Source organism: Cryphonectria parasitica (genome assembly GCF_011745365.1).
Source record: "Cryphonectria parasitica EP155 unplaced genomic scaffold M406scaffold_9, whole genome shotgun sequence".
Taxonomy (NCBI): domain Eukaryota; kingdom Fungi; phylum Ascomycota; class Sordariomycetes; order Diaporthales; family Cryphonectriaceae; genus Cryphonectria; species Cryphonectria parasitica.
In genome coordinates this window covers 1,698,260-1,712,132 of record NW_024468917.1, presented here as the reverse complement: position 1 = coordinate 1,712,132, position 13,873 = coordinate 1,698,260, and the positions used below count along the sequence as shown (strand labels likewise).

Sequence of the window (13,873 nt, the reverse complement as noted above, 5' to 3'; positions counted from 1 at the left end):
GGGCAGAGCAAGACAAACTCAGTCCATAACGCAGTCCTCGTAACATGGCCTGTGGAAATTTAACGAAAGTTGTGGCTTTGCCGTCTTGAATCTGAGACAGCCTCAGTATTGCCAACGCTCAATGCTCCAATCAACGCCTACCAGAATTGATTCAAAGGCAGCCCAGCCAATCCCGAGTTCATCACATGCACGACGAGCATGAATGTATCATATATCATGTCGCAACCCACAAAGCAGCCAACCACACACACATGCATAAATGACTAACCACTCTCGCCAATCAATCAAACTCTCGTATTAATTATGTCACATATCTATATATTGGCCCATATTTGGTTTCCAACAGCCTCCATGGAGCAGTTTGCCCACATCCCTCCTCGGGCACCCTTTTTCATCCATCTGGTGCATGGGTGGGTATCACTGTAACACTCACTATAGACTACTCATAGATATACACGCGCTTCAAACTCCCAAACAATTACACACTCTCTCTGTCTTGTAGCGAGCACCTGCTGAGTTTCCTTCCTCTCTAGACCAACTTATGACAATCCTTATGCAACCTGATGTATACACCTAGACATGCCACACCCTGGCTGTATTATCCAATGTTCCTCTCAACAATTCGTAAGGCGCTCTGTTGTTGCATAAAATATACAAAGGAAGAAACAAAACCTCGTCCCCCCGCCATCCTCAACTCCTTGGTTCTGAAATGCAATCTGATAAAACGTCACACGGACCTCCTACACCCTGCTGATATGCAAAGCCAAAAAAAAAAAAAAAAAAAAAAAAAAAAAAAAAAAGCCAGACAATAACAAAAGAAATCAAAAGAGGGGGGGGGGGGGGGGTTGCCCATAGTCTTGTAATGTCGCTGAAGACCTAACAGCTTTCATGTGACTGGCCGGGTTTATCACAAGAGTCTCCCGAGAGCTACTCCTCGAGTCCTTCCCTCAGCGCCTCGGTGTCAACATTCTGAGGGACAACCTGGGCCGTGGGGCCCTTCATCTGATGAGCAGCCCAGTAAGCCGAAAAGCCAGGGATCGTGCCGGTCTGGTTGATACCGAAGTTGCGCGGCGAGAAAGCCATGTCCGTGGGCGGTGGTGGGTGCTTCTTCTTGGTCGGCGTCTCGCTGTTGTTGCTGCTGGCGCGCGTGACCTCCAGGATCGAGGAGCCGGGCGACTCGGTGGTGGGCGAGACTGGGTTGGGCGAGACACTGCGGGCGCGCTCAGATGGGGCGGGCGTCGAGGCTTCGCTGCTGGCTTGCTCCGTGGCCGTGTTCGGACTGTTATGATTGCTGTTCTTGCCTCCCCAGGGCCGCCAGCTGACGATGCGACCAAAGCCGCTGCTGGCTGATGACTGCCGCTGCGGGGTGTGTTCACTTCCAGTGGGAGACGGTGCCTCGACTGAGATCACCAGGTTCGGCAGGTTGAGAAGGTTGTCCCGCAGCACGACACTCCCCCTCTTGCCATCCGTCTTTCCCCTCGCGATGGTGGGTCGTGCGATGACGGCACTCAGTTCTGTCTCAGCAGACACGGAGCCGAGAGGTCGCAGCGCGAGCTGTCCAGGTCGTACCTTCAAAGTGTGGATGTCTAGACCTCCACTGAGCGACATGATGGACTCCTGCGAGGAGACACGGTGGAGGCGCGGGCGGGAGCCCACAAAGGAGTCGTCGAAGCTGGGCGTCAACGGCATGCTGAGCGCGCCGTCGGAGGGGTTGCCCGTTGATGCGTCTGGAGATGTGCTTGCCGACAGTTGTGGTGTGCATTGGGACACGTCTGTGATCAGACGCTCATTCTCGGTGGTGAGCCTAGGTACTCTCTGCCCTGAAGATGACCCTACCGACTCCCTATGCGGCTCGTCCTCCGGCACATCACCTAGATATAATGGCCTCGGGGTTGAAAATGTGCGCGCGCCTGTATCGTGGTTGTGCGACGCTCTGTAATGCTTCGTCCATGCTGGGGAGTTGGGATCCACACTGGTCGCGGGCGACGCAGGGGAGTCGTAATCTTGGTCAAAGACGGAGATCCTCCGGTGATGGGTAGACATGGGTGAACTAGGCACAGATGACGATGCAAAGTCAGATGGCTGGTCCGAGAAGACAGACCAGCGGGTCGAGGGGATTGTGGAGATAGACTCCTTCACAGAGTGCGAGACGAAGCCAGGGGATGTCGCGCTGTGCTCCAGCCGCCACTGTGCGGGGCTCGACGCGCCCGAGGGAGAGAAGGGCCTCGAGGGTGTAAAGATGTTGGGCGTCAAGCCCTGCCGCTTCTTCTTCAGCGGCTTCTTCGGCTCGACGGGCCTCGTAACGTGGTAGTGATGATGGATATGTAGTTCTTGTGATACGGATGGCGTGGGCTCGGGCCTGTGTGGCTGCTTTGGTGACCTTGGTGTCTTGGGATCCAGGCCTTCCTCTGACGAGCCCAGCTCGGCCCTGAGGGTGCTGGCCGCGCTGGCGTCGCCACCGTCGTCGTCGTCGGCGGGCTGGTGGAACATGAGCTGCTCGCGCAGGTGCTGAATCTCGTCGTTGGAGTTCATCAACAGCTCGCGCAGTTCGGCGATGCCCAGTTGCAGGTTCGCATTGTCCGACAGCAGGTCGCGCACGAAATGAGACACTACGGTGCCTCCGTTCTTGCCGTCACCGATCGTCTTGGCCGCGGCGGCGCCCTTGAGCCTCCCGGCGGCTGTGTAGAGGTCCTTCTCCATGGCGCGCTGTTTCTCCATGCGCTCAACCATGTCGGAGTGGCGGTCGCGCTCCTCACGGGCCTCTCGCTCTATCCTCTCCAGCTTCTCCTGCAGCTCCGAGATGCCCTTCTCCGCCTTGTGCCACCTCTGCATGGCCGACCTGGCCTCTGCCTGCGTCGTGACGAGGGTGTTGTGTAGCTCGGCCTGTTCTGCCTCGACGACGCTGAGCTGGGTCTCGAGCTCGTTCGCGCGCAGCTCTGCCCTCTCTAGCTTTCGGAGCGACTGCTCAGTGCTCTGCAGGGTGGCCTCGAGGCTCTTGATGTGCGTCTCGGAGTCGGCGACGGAGCTGTTGAGGGACTCGAGCTGATCGAGCAGGGCGCGGTTCTCCTGGATGGTGCGGGCGTTCTCGGCCTCGAGGGACTTCTTGTCGGTCTCGAGCTGGTCGATACGTGATTGCATTTCGAATCGTTCCGTCTCGGCCGAGGCCATGAGAGCCTCATGCCGGGCTAGAAGGGCCTGCAGCGAGAACGTCAGCCCTGGAAGGTTACAACACGTTTCTGTCGGGAGGACATCCTGCGTGGCTGCGGCGAGGAAGAAATCATTACTGCAGCCGGAGGAAGACTCCTCTGGCATTCCAACGCGGCCTGAACCCAGGACACAGGACATGCCCGACGCGAAGAATGCAATTCGGTCAGGAATGTGACCAACCCCGCAAAATGGAACACCGGAAAGAAAGAGAAAAAGAAAAGACAGAGACAGAAACAGACAGCAGCCAAGCAGTCCACTACATAGTAGTATATCAACAAGTACCTGACCTGCTGGTATCCGGTTTGCCCTGGGCGGAGAGGCCCCCAATTTCAGGCCGCATGCAGACTTGACAAACAAGAACAACAACAAGACCGGGGCAACAGAGATGGAAGGATTGGTAGGATTCAGGTACGCCCAACCGAGGACAGACTGAATAGACAGGCGGCAGGCTGACAGGCAGGCAGAGAGACGCAAGAGACAGGAGGTGGGACAGCCCAAAAACGTACCTGACCGAGGCGAGCAGCCGTATGCACATCTCTTTCGACACTATTGAGGACAGAGCAATTGTGTTTCAGAAAATGACAATCTGTGTTGCCACAACAGCACTGTAGGGCGTCTGGCTGACCGACAGAGGCCTCGAGGGCGGCCAGATCGACGGCCTCGGATCGGGGGCCAGCCATGTTCCTCTTTTCTACCGCCGTTTTGCTGCGGCTGAGGACTGTTGTCTCGCCGACAGTTCAAGGTACAGGCGATGCACCGAGGAGGAGGGAGGGGGAATACAGATAATAAGAGGTGGTGGTGGCGGCGGCGAGGAGGCGTCCGGCATGTTCAAATTGAGTAGGCGAGATGCTCGTCAGGTTGGTATAGTGCAAGAGGAGAGAGAGAGAAAAATAGAGGAGACCGGGCTGGGGAGACGTGTGGAGCGTGCGCGTGTGAGAGTGTCGGTCAACGGTGAGTCGACGAGTGGTCGTCAATGGCCGGCCAGCGTTCAACAGGCAGAGACACGTCTGTCTTGTGTGGAGGCGAGGCACCAGCAAACATGTGAGAAACAAACCACGAACTAATGCAAGATATGTGGCTCGCTTTGTTTGTGTTCTCAGTATGGAGGAGGAGTCGAGGAAAACAAAGAGACAGAGAGGAGTAGAGAGGCAAGTACGTCAGTGTACTGGAGGACTGGCGGAACAAAGATTGGACAAGACGATGATAGTGCGAAAAGGGACGGCGTGTGGTTTTGATCTTCTTGCTCGTCGGCTGCTTTCGTCTTGTGACTTGATCGCGAGGCTCCAAGTCGAGTCGAGTCCCGTCCAAGTCCTCTCCTCTCTCGGCATGACCCAGTCTCAGGTCCGTTTTAGGAAGAGTTGAGTGCCGCTCACCCACGTCAACGTGAGTGGCGTTTGTTGGGGCCTGGGCTGGATCCGGGACCCAACGTCACACTACTACCACACCAATCTTTGCTTGGTTGACAGGTCGAAGACTCTAAGAGGATGTGTAGGATGTTTGTACGCAGCAGTGCTACTTACTATATGATGGGTAAATAGGCCAGTGAGTAAATAAGCTTATAAGTCAGTATGTAGGAGATGTGTGGGAATCCAGGCACACCTGGACAGGTAACCTGCTGCAGCACCCACACTACCATCAACAATAATAACAAGCGCAACAGAGGGGGGGGTGGCACAAATGAAAAATAATTGAAGATTTCAGAAGAGCCCTGTGCTGGGACCATGCATGAGGAGGGCCATCCATGATCTCGGCAACAAGCTCCACTAACGATGGCCTGTCCCTCAGTTTACTGGCTGGGTCCGACTGCGCTTGGCGATATGACTTATGATTGCTTGATACCAAGGCACCATAGTGTGCACATTTCCTCTCTGGAATAAGTCGACACACACCTCGCCAGGCCTCATGTGTGGAGTCGATGCTGTGGTGCAGTGCATATTGCAACACACATCTCTACTGCATGTTCTCTGCAGCACAAGCATGCTACGTTGGTGCGGTGAGAGATGCACAAGCCTTGGAAAATGAGCTGTCATCTGCTCATCAAATCAGTACGGTGAGGTCATCTGGGCGTCTAAGCAATGCAACCAGGGAGGGGAAGCCAGGTCGAGTCCAGTCTAGTTGAGCCGAGTCGAGACGAGTCTCTGGGTTGGTGGTGGTAGTAGTGGTTCTGATTGATTGATTGATTGATTGCTGCATGAAATACAGATTGAGTTGAAGAATAGGGTTGAATCAGGCGAGAGACTTAGCAGTGTTCACCTCATCTCCTTGCGACTGCCACTACTACGCACAGTATGGCGCCTAGCTGGGTTCTACCCAGTAGCCCAGCGAACCACATCAGGTTTAGGGCTGAACAGTGACGACAGTCCCGACCTGGGGACCCCTGGTGCCTAGAATTGAACCTGAACCTCTCTTAGCCAAGAGGTCCGAGTACCACGATGCAATATCCGATCTTACTCTTAGGATCGGGCGAGAAAGATTGGAGAGAAGAAGAAAATGGAGGTATTTAGCGCAAGAGGGATGAGATGAAGATAAGGAAAACAGCAGGGAAGCAGAAAGAGAGAGAGAGAAAAAGAAGAAGAAAAAAAAAACAAGGGCAAGGGAAAAGGAAGAAGAAAAACAAAGAAACCGTCTGTTCCCCTCCCCTTGCCCCTCAAGAAGAAGCCTCCAATTCCAAGCCTGGTGGCGGGGCAAAAAGTTGGGGAACAGAAAAGAACGAGGAAAAAAGACCTAGAAGACAATGTACTGTGATCGAAGTTCTCCTACTCTTCCGAGAAGTAGAGTGAATAGGTTTCGCAGTCATCAGCGCCATGAAATCTTTCAGCACTTTCAAGTTTTTCTTCGTCTTCTCATCTTCTCTGGAAGGGGGAAGGAGTCTTGGGGAGTAGGTTGTTGAAAGGTCAAGTGCGACCAAGCCATGGCAGACTGCACCTTCGCCATGGTCCACCTTCGTTCCTTCCAAGGCAATTGCAATGATTATTGATTGCGCCAGGATTCAAAGGATAGAGACGGCTCATGGATGTTGGCAGTCAGGAGCTGGCTTCTACTTATAGCATCTCCCAAGATCGAAAGAGAGAGAACCATCAAGTTACGAAGCCACTACCACATCTTGCATTCTCCTCAGTCTCTATTACAGTATCTACATAGTGTCTCCTTGCAAAGTGCCACTTGTGGTGTCACCACACACGTTTCGGTCCCCCTTCCGACCACCCCCGCGGCTCCCGTCTAAACCCCGCGGCTCATCACGATCGGTGGAGAATCACAAGCCTCAAGTTGCAAGAGCGGCGGCTGCAAAGATACTATGCAATACTATACAAGTATTTTCTATCCGCCTCGGCTAAGCGACCCAACAGGCTGGGGAAGGGAGGGGGGGAGGGGGCTGACGTACTCGGATGCGTATGCTGCACCCGACCGGCAGGTATATCATCATGCCTATGGCACAGAAATGGGCTTCTGATGGCTCAAAGCAGAAGCTGCAAGCCAGCCTCTCACGACGAGGTCGCCTAGACGCGGCGGCCAACTGCCCAACCGGAAGGGCTGTCTGTCCCTCGCTTATACCCGAGGGCTTCTCAACCCCTCTTTTCTTGATTGCTATGGTATCTACAGTTGCATGCATCTGCCGTCGCCAAGACGTCCAACGAACGGATCAGTCCGTACACGTACATACAGCCCTGGATCGGAGGTGCCCACCAGAAAACACCGACATACTTTCAACCTTGACTGGCTAGCAACCGTGCCTAGCCATGATAGAAAACGCCTCAAGTCCTCGAGCCGCGGCCCACGAAGAACCCCCCCCCCCCGGGTGTTTTTCAGGAGCAAGTCGCAAGCAACAATGATGTGTGGGTTCGGTGGCCCTGAGGCTACTACACCTGCTGAGTCGAGCAGCCTGCCGTGGGGTCCCTGCTGCCACTGCCGCCACCGCCGCTGTGTTTGTCCCAAATAAAGCCAACAATGTTATCATGATGCCAATTTGTGAGCGATAAGGACATGGAAAGAAGGGAAGAAGAAGCAGGTCGCGGAGCAGGAAATGGGCTGGCTGGGCTGAAGGCCTATTTAGCATGTCGGAGGCTCGGCGTCTCGAGCTACCAGATTCGGGAACCGGTTTCACGGCGGCGTACGGACGGCAAGAGGGGAGCTGACGAACCAAAGATCCACAGAGACCCCTCCAGCTTTTTCGTTGAAAGGCTGAACTTTGCGCCCTCTCCTCCCCCTCTGGCATTGCAGCACCGGGAAGAGGAAGAGAGAAGCGAGCGACAGAGAGAGAGAGAGCCATACACTTCTTAACCCAAGAAAAGAGACCGGTGTTGGCCGTCTACACACCATCCTGCACCCCCACTGCCCTCCTCAACGCGCCCACCTTCGGAGCCGTCGCTCGTCCGGATTTCGGCCGAACGCCGGGCATTCACAAAGACACATGTCTGATCGTCGCGCGGAGGGCTCAGAACCACCCGCAAAGCGACGGAAGGTCAGGAAGGGTACCCGGAGCTGCTGGGAATGTAAGTCACCTCTCTAGCAAAAACATACACGCGCGACTCGTCCCCCCCTTTTCCATCTCCTCCTCCTCCACCACCATATCAACATCATCATCGTGAGCCCCATTTACCCTGGGCTTCCCCTTTTGCTACTACTACCACCACGATCCATGGTTTTGACAAGCATCGACAGGCAGGAGGCGGAAGATCAAATGTCAGTTCGACGCCCCAGACGATGCCGTGTGTATCGGTTGCAAGCAGCGAGGGACCATCTGTCGCAGTCAGGAATATGACGACGAGAACGCCCCCGAGCCGGGCCAGAAGTCAGACCCGCCTCTGGCCAGGCGCCTCGACCGTCTCGAGCAGATGATGGAGCGCATCGTCGACAAGATCGTCCCAGACGACACAGGTGCGCTGGGTTCAGCTCCAGCCCATGTCCAGCAGCAGGGACGGCGTAGTCATTCAGCGGCGTCGTCGTCCCACGGGGCACCCGCAGCTGCTGGACGTAGGGCGTCGTCCGTCGACGTGCTCGATACGTCAGCAGCGAGCGAAGGCCCCATCGCCGCCCTTTTAGCTATGCGCCACGAGTCTGTTCACCGACGGGGACCCTCAGAGTCTGGACATATCCCGACGCCAGCCATGACTTCCATCGAGTCCTCTACTCCTACCCTTCCGACTACCGCAGCGAGCCAGGGGCCGGCTTCGAGACCGGCGACAAGTGCTGGACCCCAGCTTCTTCCGCCTCTAAACCAGCACTACTGGGTCTGCAACTCGCTGCGGAGCGTCGTGCCGCCGCAGGCTGTCGTCGACGCGATCATCTCAGCCAGCCCGGGCGCGCTCTACGCCGTGTCTATGTGCTATAGCGATGCCGAGAGGTGTGCAGGCAGGGCAGAGACGACAGCTTCTCTTGCAGTCAGCCCTCCCATGACCGCCCACGCGCTCATCCTCGCCAAGAGAGCTCTACAGATTCTCATCTGCGTTCAGCAACTCCCACCCGCTTACGACTGGGATGCACTTGGGCCGAGTGCTCCCATCACCGACACGATGAGCCGACTGCTCAACGGGGCGACGCTCGTCACGTCTAACGATGAGCTGATGGGGTATGCCGAAGGAATAGAGTGCCTTCTCTTGCAGGCTTCTTACCAAGCGAACTGCGGCAACCTGCGCAGAGCCTGGATCACCACGCGGCGAGCTCTGGGCCTCGCTCAGATGATGGGGCTTGATAAGAAGCATACAGCAGCGTTCAGGTCATGCGATCCGAGCACCAGCCCGGCGCGTAGAACGTCCCCTCATGTACTTTGGGTCAAAGTCGTGTCTTGGGATCGATATTTGTCCCTCCTCCTCGGCCTCTCATTGGGCAGCCGAGGCAACGAGTTTGGCTCGGAGAAGGCATCGGAGGAGGACACTCCCATCGACCGACTCGAGAAGGCACACAGCCTCATCTCTGAGCGTATCAGTGAGCGAAATGACAAACATCAGAGGGACCCGTCTAGACATCAGAGCATCTATGCGCTCACCCAGGACATCGACCTCGAGCTCGAGGCCGCGGCGAGCGCAATGCCTCCGGGCTGGTGGGACGAACCACGCCTCGACCCTTTCGCCTCCCAAGTGTCAATGTGGGATGCGACTGCAAAAGTCCTTTTCCAGATTCATCATTTCACCCTAGTCCTCCTGCTTCACGTGCCCTACATGCTTCGAGATCTCGCGTCCCCACGGTACGATTATTCCAAGACAACCTGTGTGGCGACCGCACGCGACCTGCTCTCCCGCTTCTTTTCGTTTCGCACTCATAATGTGTCGGCTTACAGCTGCAGGCGGGTCGACTACGCCGGTCTCATCGCAGCGATGACCTTGTGCCTCTCATATCTGGGCAGGCGAAGGACCGAGACTTGGGTGCGATCTAGGCTCAGCGATGATAGTGAGCTGATCGAGCTGACTAGGAGGCGGATGGAGCATGTCGCGCGCGTGAATGGAGACCGGCTCAGTAAAGAGGCGGTCGGCATCATTGGACAGCTAGCTCCCATCATTCAGAAGGCGACTGCAGCCCTTCAAGGACCCACAGAGGCCGAAGCACCACCAAGCCCAGAGGCCGTCGCCAAAGACCTGCAATTCAACATACCCTACCTGGGCTCTGTCAACATCAAGATACCCGGAAGCACTACATATTCGTATACTGCGGACTGGCACGGCCATCGCCGGCACCCCTCGTCCGCGACCAGTGCACTGGACAGGATGGCGCTCTCTCCTACACAGCAGCAGGTGTCCGCATCCCTCGAGGCGCCTCAGTCGTCTTTCTCTGACATCGGCTTCATGCAATTTGCGCAGTATGACAATCAGTTGCCCTTTGGCACCGGGCCGAGTCTGGGCGCAGAGCCAGACTTCATGGCGGGGGCTGATGACTGGGCGCTACAAGGTGTGGATGCGGCATACTGGTCGCTCTTTGAAGGAATCATGTAATCCAACAGCATGTGCTCCTCTCCTAGGCTATATGTGGGTTTCTACACTACATCGCAGCACCAATATACAAAAGCACACACGTACCAGACATACATATCCTGCGAATCCACCGTGAAAGCAACCCGTCTCCGCCCCCCTTCTTCGTCTTATGGTGGGTCGGGTCCACCTGAGATGTAATTGTTTTCCGATTGGCTCATTCGCCAAAATGCCCTCTAAGCCGGTCCAAGCTTGCACGACGTTAGGCTGTAGGATGGCACTGCGGTGTCCATTATTTCTGATCCTTCCCGCTACAAAGGAGTCCTGAGCTTCGAAAATCTTCATGACTGTAAAATAAGAAGTCTAGGTTACCGCTTTGCAATGTGGGTCCTTTCTGAGAGATAGACGCTGTTCGTTGGACTGCTCGCCAGATTTTGGGTGGCCTTGCAAGGCTGACGATCCCAGGGCCTCGCGAAGGAGGCTCAGCCGGTAGCTGGTGATCCTCGAGCCGAGTCTATAGTGGCACATGCGATGGGACACAACGGTGCCTACCGCCAAAATGATGGAGATGATGGATATGGGAGCTCAAGCCTCAACAATATTTAGGATGGAGGCTGCATGTCTTCTTTGGCGCTCAAGTCGACAGGATCTCGCCATCACCTGCCACCTCTCACCCTCCTTGTGGTTCCTCATAATATTGTATTGATACTCCGAGCCACAATCCATGACAATGATACATTGGATCCGGCGGGCAGCCGCTCTGGCTACTCTCTTGCAGTCGCTGTGTACCGCGCAGACGTTTATTCCGGAGCCTCACGATGTCGTCTTCAAAGAGTCCAGTGTCCTCATTGGGGCATCACTCTCCTACAAAGAGGTGAGGGAACCCGTTCCACCGCATACAGTCGGATGCAATCGACATGGCTTGATGGATGACAGTATGCTAATATGCTCTCTCTCTTGTTTCTATTCGTATACAGACGGACATCTGCGACACCACGCCTGGAGTGAAGAGCTACAGCGGTTATGTGACGCTCCCCGTCGGCGACACCTACAACGCAAGCATCTTCTTCTGGTACTTTGGTGTGTTTTCCCAGAACCTCGGCCAATGGAACCGGGGATCCTCACCTCCGGCAAAGTTCTAACAACTCCCACAGAATCTCGCACCAACGCCGACCAGGCTCCGACTACGATCTGGATGCCCGGCGGCCCTGGCACGTCCTTCCTCGGCGGCGGATCCGGCTTCCCCTGCAGCGTCAACGCCGACGGCAACGGCACGACCCTTAACCCGTGGTCGCTCAACAGCCAGGTCAACATGCTCTACGTCGACATACCGGTGCAGACGGGGTTTTCCTACACAGAGGTGCAGAACGGCACGTTTGATGTTGTTTCGGGCCTGTTCACGCCTGGGACGGAGGCAGATGTGGTGCGCAATAGCACGACGACCGCGGCGACTATGAGCAGCCAGGACGAGAGCAGGACGGCGAATACCACGCTTCAGGTTGCTCGGCAGATGTTCCAGCTCTCGCAGGTCTGGTTCCAGGAGTGCGTTCTCTTCTCTCCCTTTCCCTGTTCCTTGACATGACCGCGGCATCGAAGCTGTCTGGGTGCGAAGGGGCATGGATGCTGACAATGAGGGTGGCCAGGTTTCCCGAGTGGAACACTAACAATAAGGAGATCGACCTTTGGTCTTACTCGGTAAGTTTGATCCTGTCTGCTGCATCTGCGTCTATCAAGATGAGCAGGAACAAGACATGATGCTGACCAGGACTATGCAGTACTCGGGTTTCTTTGGCCCCGCCTCAGTGGCCTACATCCAGCAGCAAAACGAGCGCATCGCCAACGGAAGCTACGAGACCACCGACGGCATCGAGGCACCAATCAGCCTGTCCCTCGGCACGCTGGGCACCAACAACGGTTGCATCGATGTCGAGAGCCAGCTGTCATCCTTCCCGGCCATGATGTTCAACAACACGTACGGCATCAAGGTGGTCCCGGACGAGTACTACGACGAGCTTGCCGAGGTCGTGGACGAGTGCTATGGGCTGATCCAGTCGTGCCGCGACGCAGCGGCCGAGCTGGACCCATACGGGACGGGTGCGGTGGATGATGTGAATGCTCTGTGTGTGAACGCTACTGAGAACTGCTTCACCGGGTTAGAGGAGATGTATCTCAGCTCAAACGTAAGTGGAGTCCTGTCTTTATCTCTCTCTTTCTTCTATTCCCGTCAGGGTAGAGGAGGCTACCGCAAAATTAGAATACAGTACAACGAGAAACTGACCTAGAGTAAAATACTCGCCAACAGAGATCTGTGTTTGACCTCGCGCTCCCAATGCCAGGAGACTTCCCCATCATCGGGACCGTCGCCGCGTTCTATAACCAGCGCTGGGTGCAGGAGGCCCTTGGTGTTCCCGTCAACTTTACCGAGAGCGCCGAGGCCAGCGCCGTGAACATGTTTGGTGTGACAGGCGATCCGATGATCCAGACATATAGCACCCTAGAGTACATCCTCGAAGCGGGCATCGGCATCGCATTCGTCTACGGTGACCGAGACTACCAATGTAACTGTAAGGCACAACCCCTTTCCACAAAGAAGATCATGTACAGGTGGGTCGGCCGGATGAGAAGACTAACAGAGACAAAAAAAAAAATATAAAAAAAATAGGGATGGGCGTCGAAAACGTGTCACTCTCAATGAACTATCCAGGAGCCGAGTCTTTCCGCAGCGCAGGCTACGCCCCCATCACCACCAACGCGAGCTACCAGGGCGGCCTTGTCCGGCAGCACGACCGCGTGTCCTTCTCGCGCGTGTTCGAGGCAGGCCATGCTGTCGCCGACTACCAGCCCGAAACCGTCCTGCGCATCTTTGAGCGCGCAGTGCTGGGGCGCGATGTTGCGACGGGCGAGATTGACGTTCTGGGAGGTGGAGGAGGAGCTGCTGAAACCAACTCCTCCTCTTCCTCCTCCTCCTCTTCCTCCTCCTCCTCTTCCTCCTCCTCCTCCTCCTCTTCTTCTCAAGGGTGTTCGTCCAAGAGCAGTGGTGGCGGCGGTGCAATCAGCAGCAGCAGCAGCAGTAGCAACGACAGCTGGGCAGGCTACAGCACCCGCGGGCCCCTGAGCACTCTCAACGTCACCAACGCCGTCCTCCCGCCCGTCGTGGCCGCACCGCAGTGTGGCTGGTACCTCGCGAGCGACCCCTCATCGTGTACAGACGAGCAGCGCGCCGCTTTGCAGGCCGGGACCGCTGTGGTTGTGGACTGGGAGATCGTGAGCCCCGCGGGTGTCTTTTATGCCACGAGCGGAAACCCCACGACGGTGAGCGCCACTGAGACTGCGACGGCGGTTGTGAGGAGGTGATTGAGAGATGTTATGGAGGAGGATGGGGTGAGAAGGAAGTAATGGGAAGCAGATGGTATGTTTCTCGACCGGTCTCGTTTTGGAGGGTTGGAGAGGTACTTGAGGGATTGAAAGTAGTTGCGTCTTGCTTGGGACGGTAGAGGGATGGAGGAAAGAGGACAAGGAAGCAAGAAAGTGTGGTTCTGGCCATGGGGGAGGCAAAAGAAGAAATAATTGTACGAGATGTATCTGGTGTGGTTCTTTTGGCTCGGCTTATCAACATGAGGAGTCATTTTAATGAAGGCAAGAATTTAATCATCAAACAACCTCCGTTCGCAGGAGACTTTAATTTTACTCAGCAACAACATAAGCTCATCTCAGGACGATCAAGACTGGTAGGGTGAAATTCAAAAGGACCCATAAGGGGAGAGAGG

The 13,873-nt window shown here is 55.8% G+C and overlaps 3 protein-coding genes across 3 annotated transcripts; 2 read left to right on the top strand and 1 right to left on the bottom strand.

Annotated features, from left to right (window-relative positions):
* Positions 1-927: 927 nt before the first annotated feature.
* M406DRAFT_267840 (uncharacterized protein) lies at positions 928-3,887 on the bottom strand (the record flags this gene model as incomplete). Its single annotated transcript, XM_040917895.1, has 5 exons — positions 928-1,047; positions 1,210-1,791; positions 1,837-2,402; positions 2,460-3,195; positions 3,714-3,887. The coding sequence occupies 5 exons, from the start codon at positions 3,885-3,887 to the stop codon at positions 928-930; spliced, it is 2,178 nt and encodes a 725-aa protein (XP_040771866.1).
* Positions 3,888-7,615: 3,728 nt separating this feature from the next.
* Positions 7,616-10,130, top strand: M406DRAFT_267438 (uncharacterized protein; the record flags this gene model as incomplete). The annotated part of the gene is made up of 3 exons (XM_040917879.1): positions 7,616-7,701; positions 7,871-8,066; positions 8,262-10,130. 3 exons carry the CDS (start codon positions 7,616-7,618, stop codon positions 10,128-10,130), a joined length of 2,151 nt encoding a protein of 716 aa, XP_040771865.1.
* A 706-nt stretch (positions 10,131-10,836) lies between these two features.
* Positions 10,837-13,722, top strand: M406DRAFT_348321 (putative carboxypeptidase S1; the record flags this gene model as incomplete). Its single annotated transcript, XM_040922378.1, has 8 exons — positions 10,837-10,980; positions 11,084-11,186; positions 11,261-11,648; positions 11,750-11,801; positions 11,882-12,286; positions 12,409-12,670; positions 12,769-13,026; positions 13,198-13,722. The coding sequence occupies 8 exons, from the start codon at positions 10,837-10,839 to the stop codon at positions 13,458-13,460; spliced, it is 1,875 nt and encodes a 624-aa protein (XP_040771864.1). The 3' UTR covers positions 13,461-13,722.
* Between the last annotated feature and the right edge of the window lie 151 nt (positions 13,723-13,873).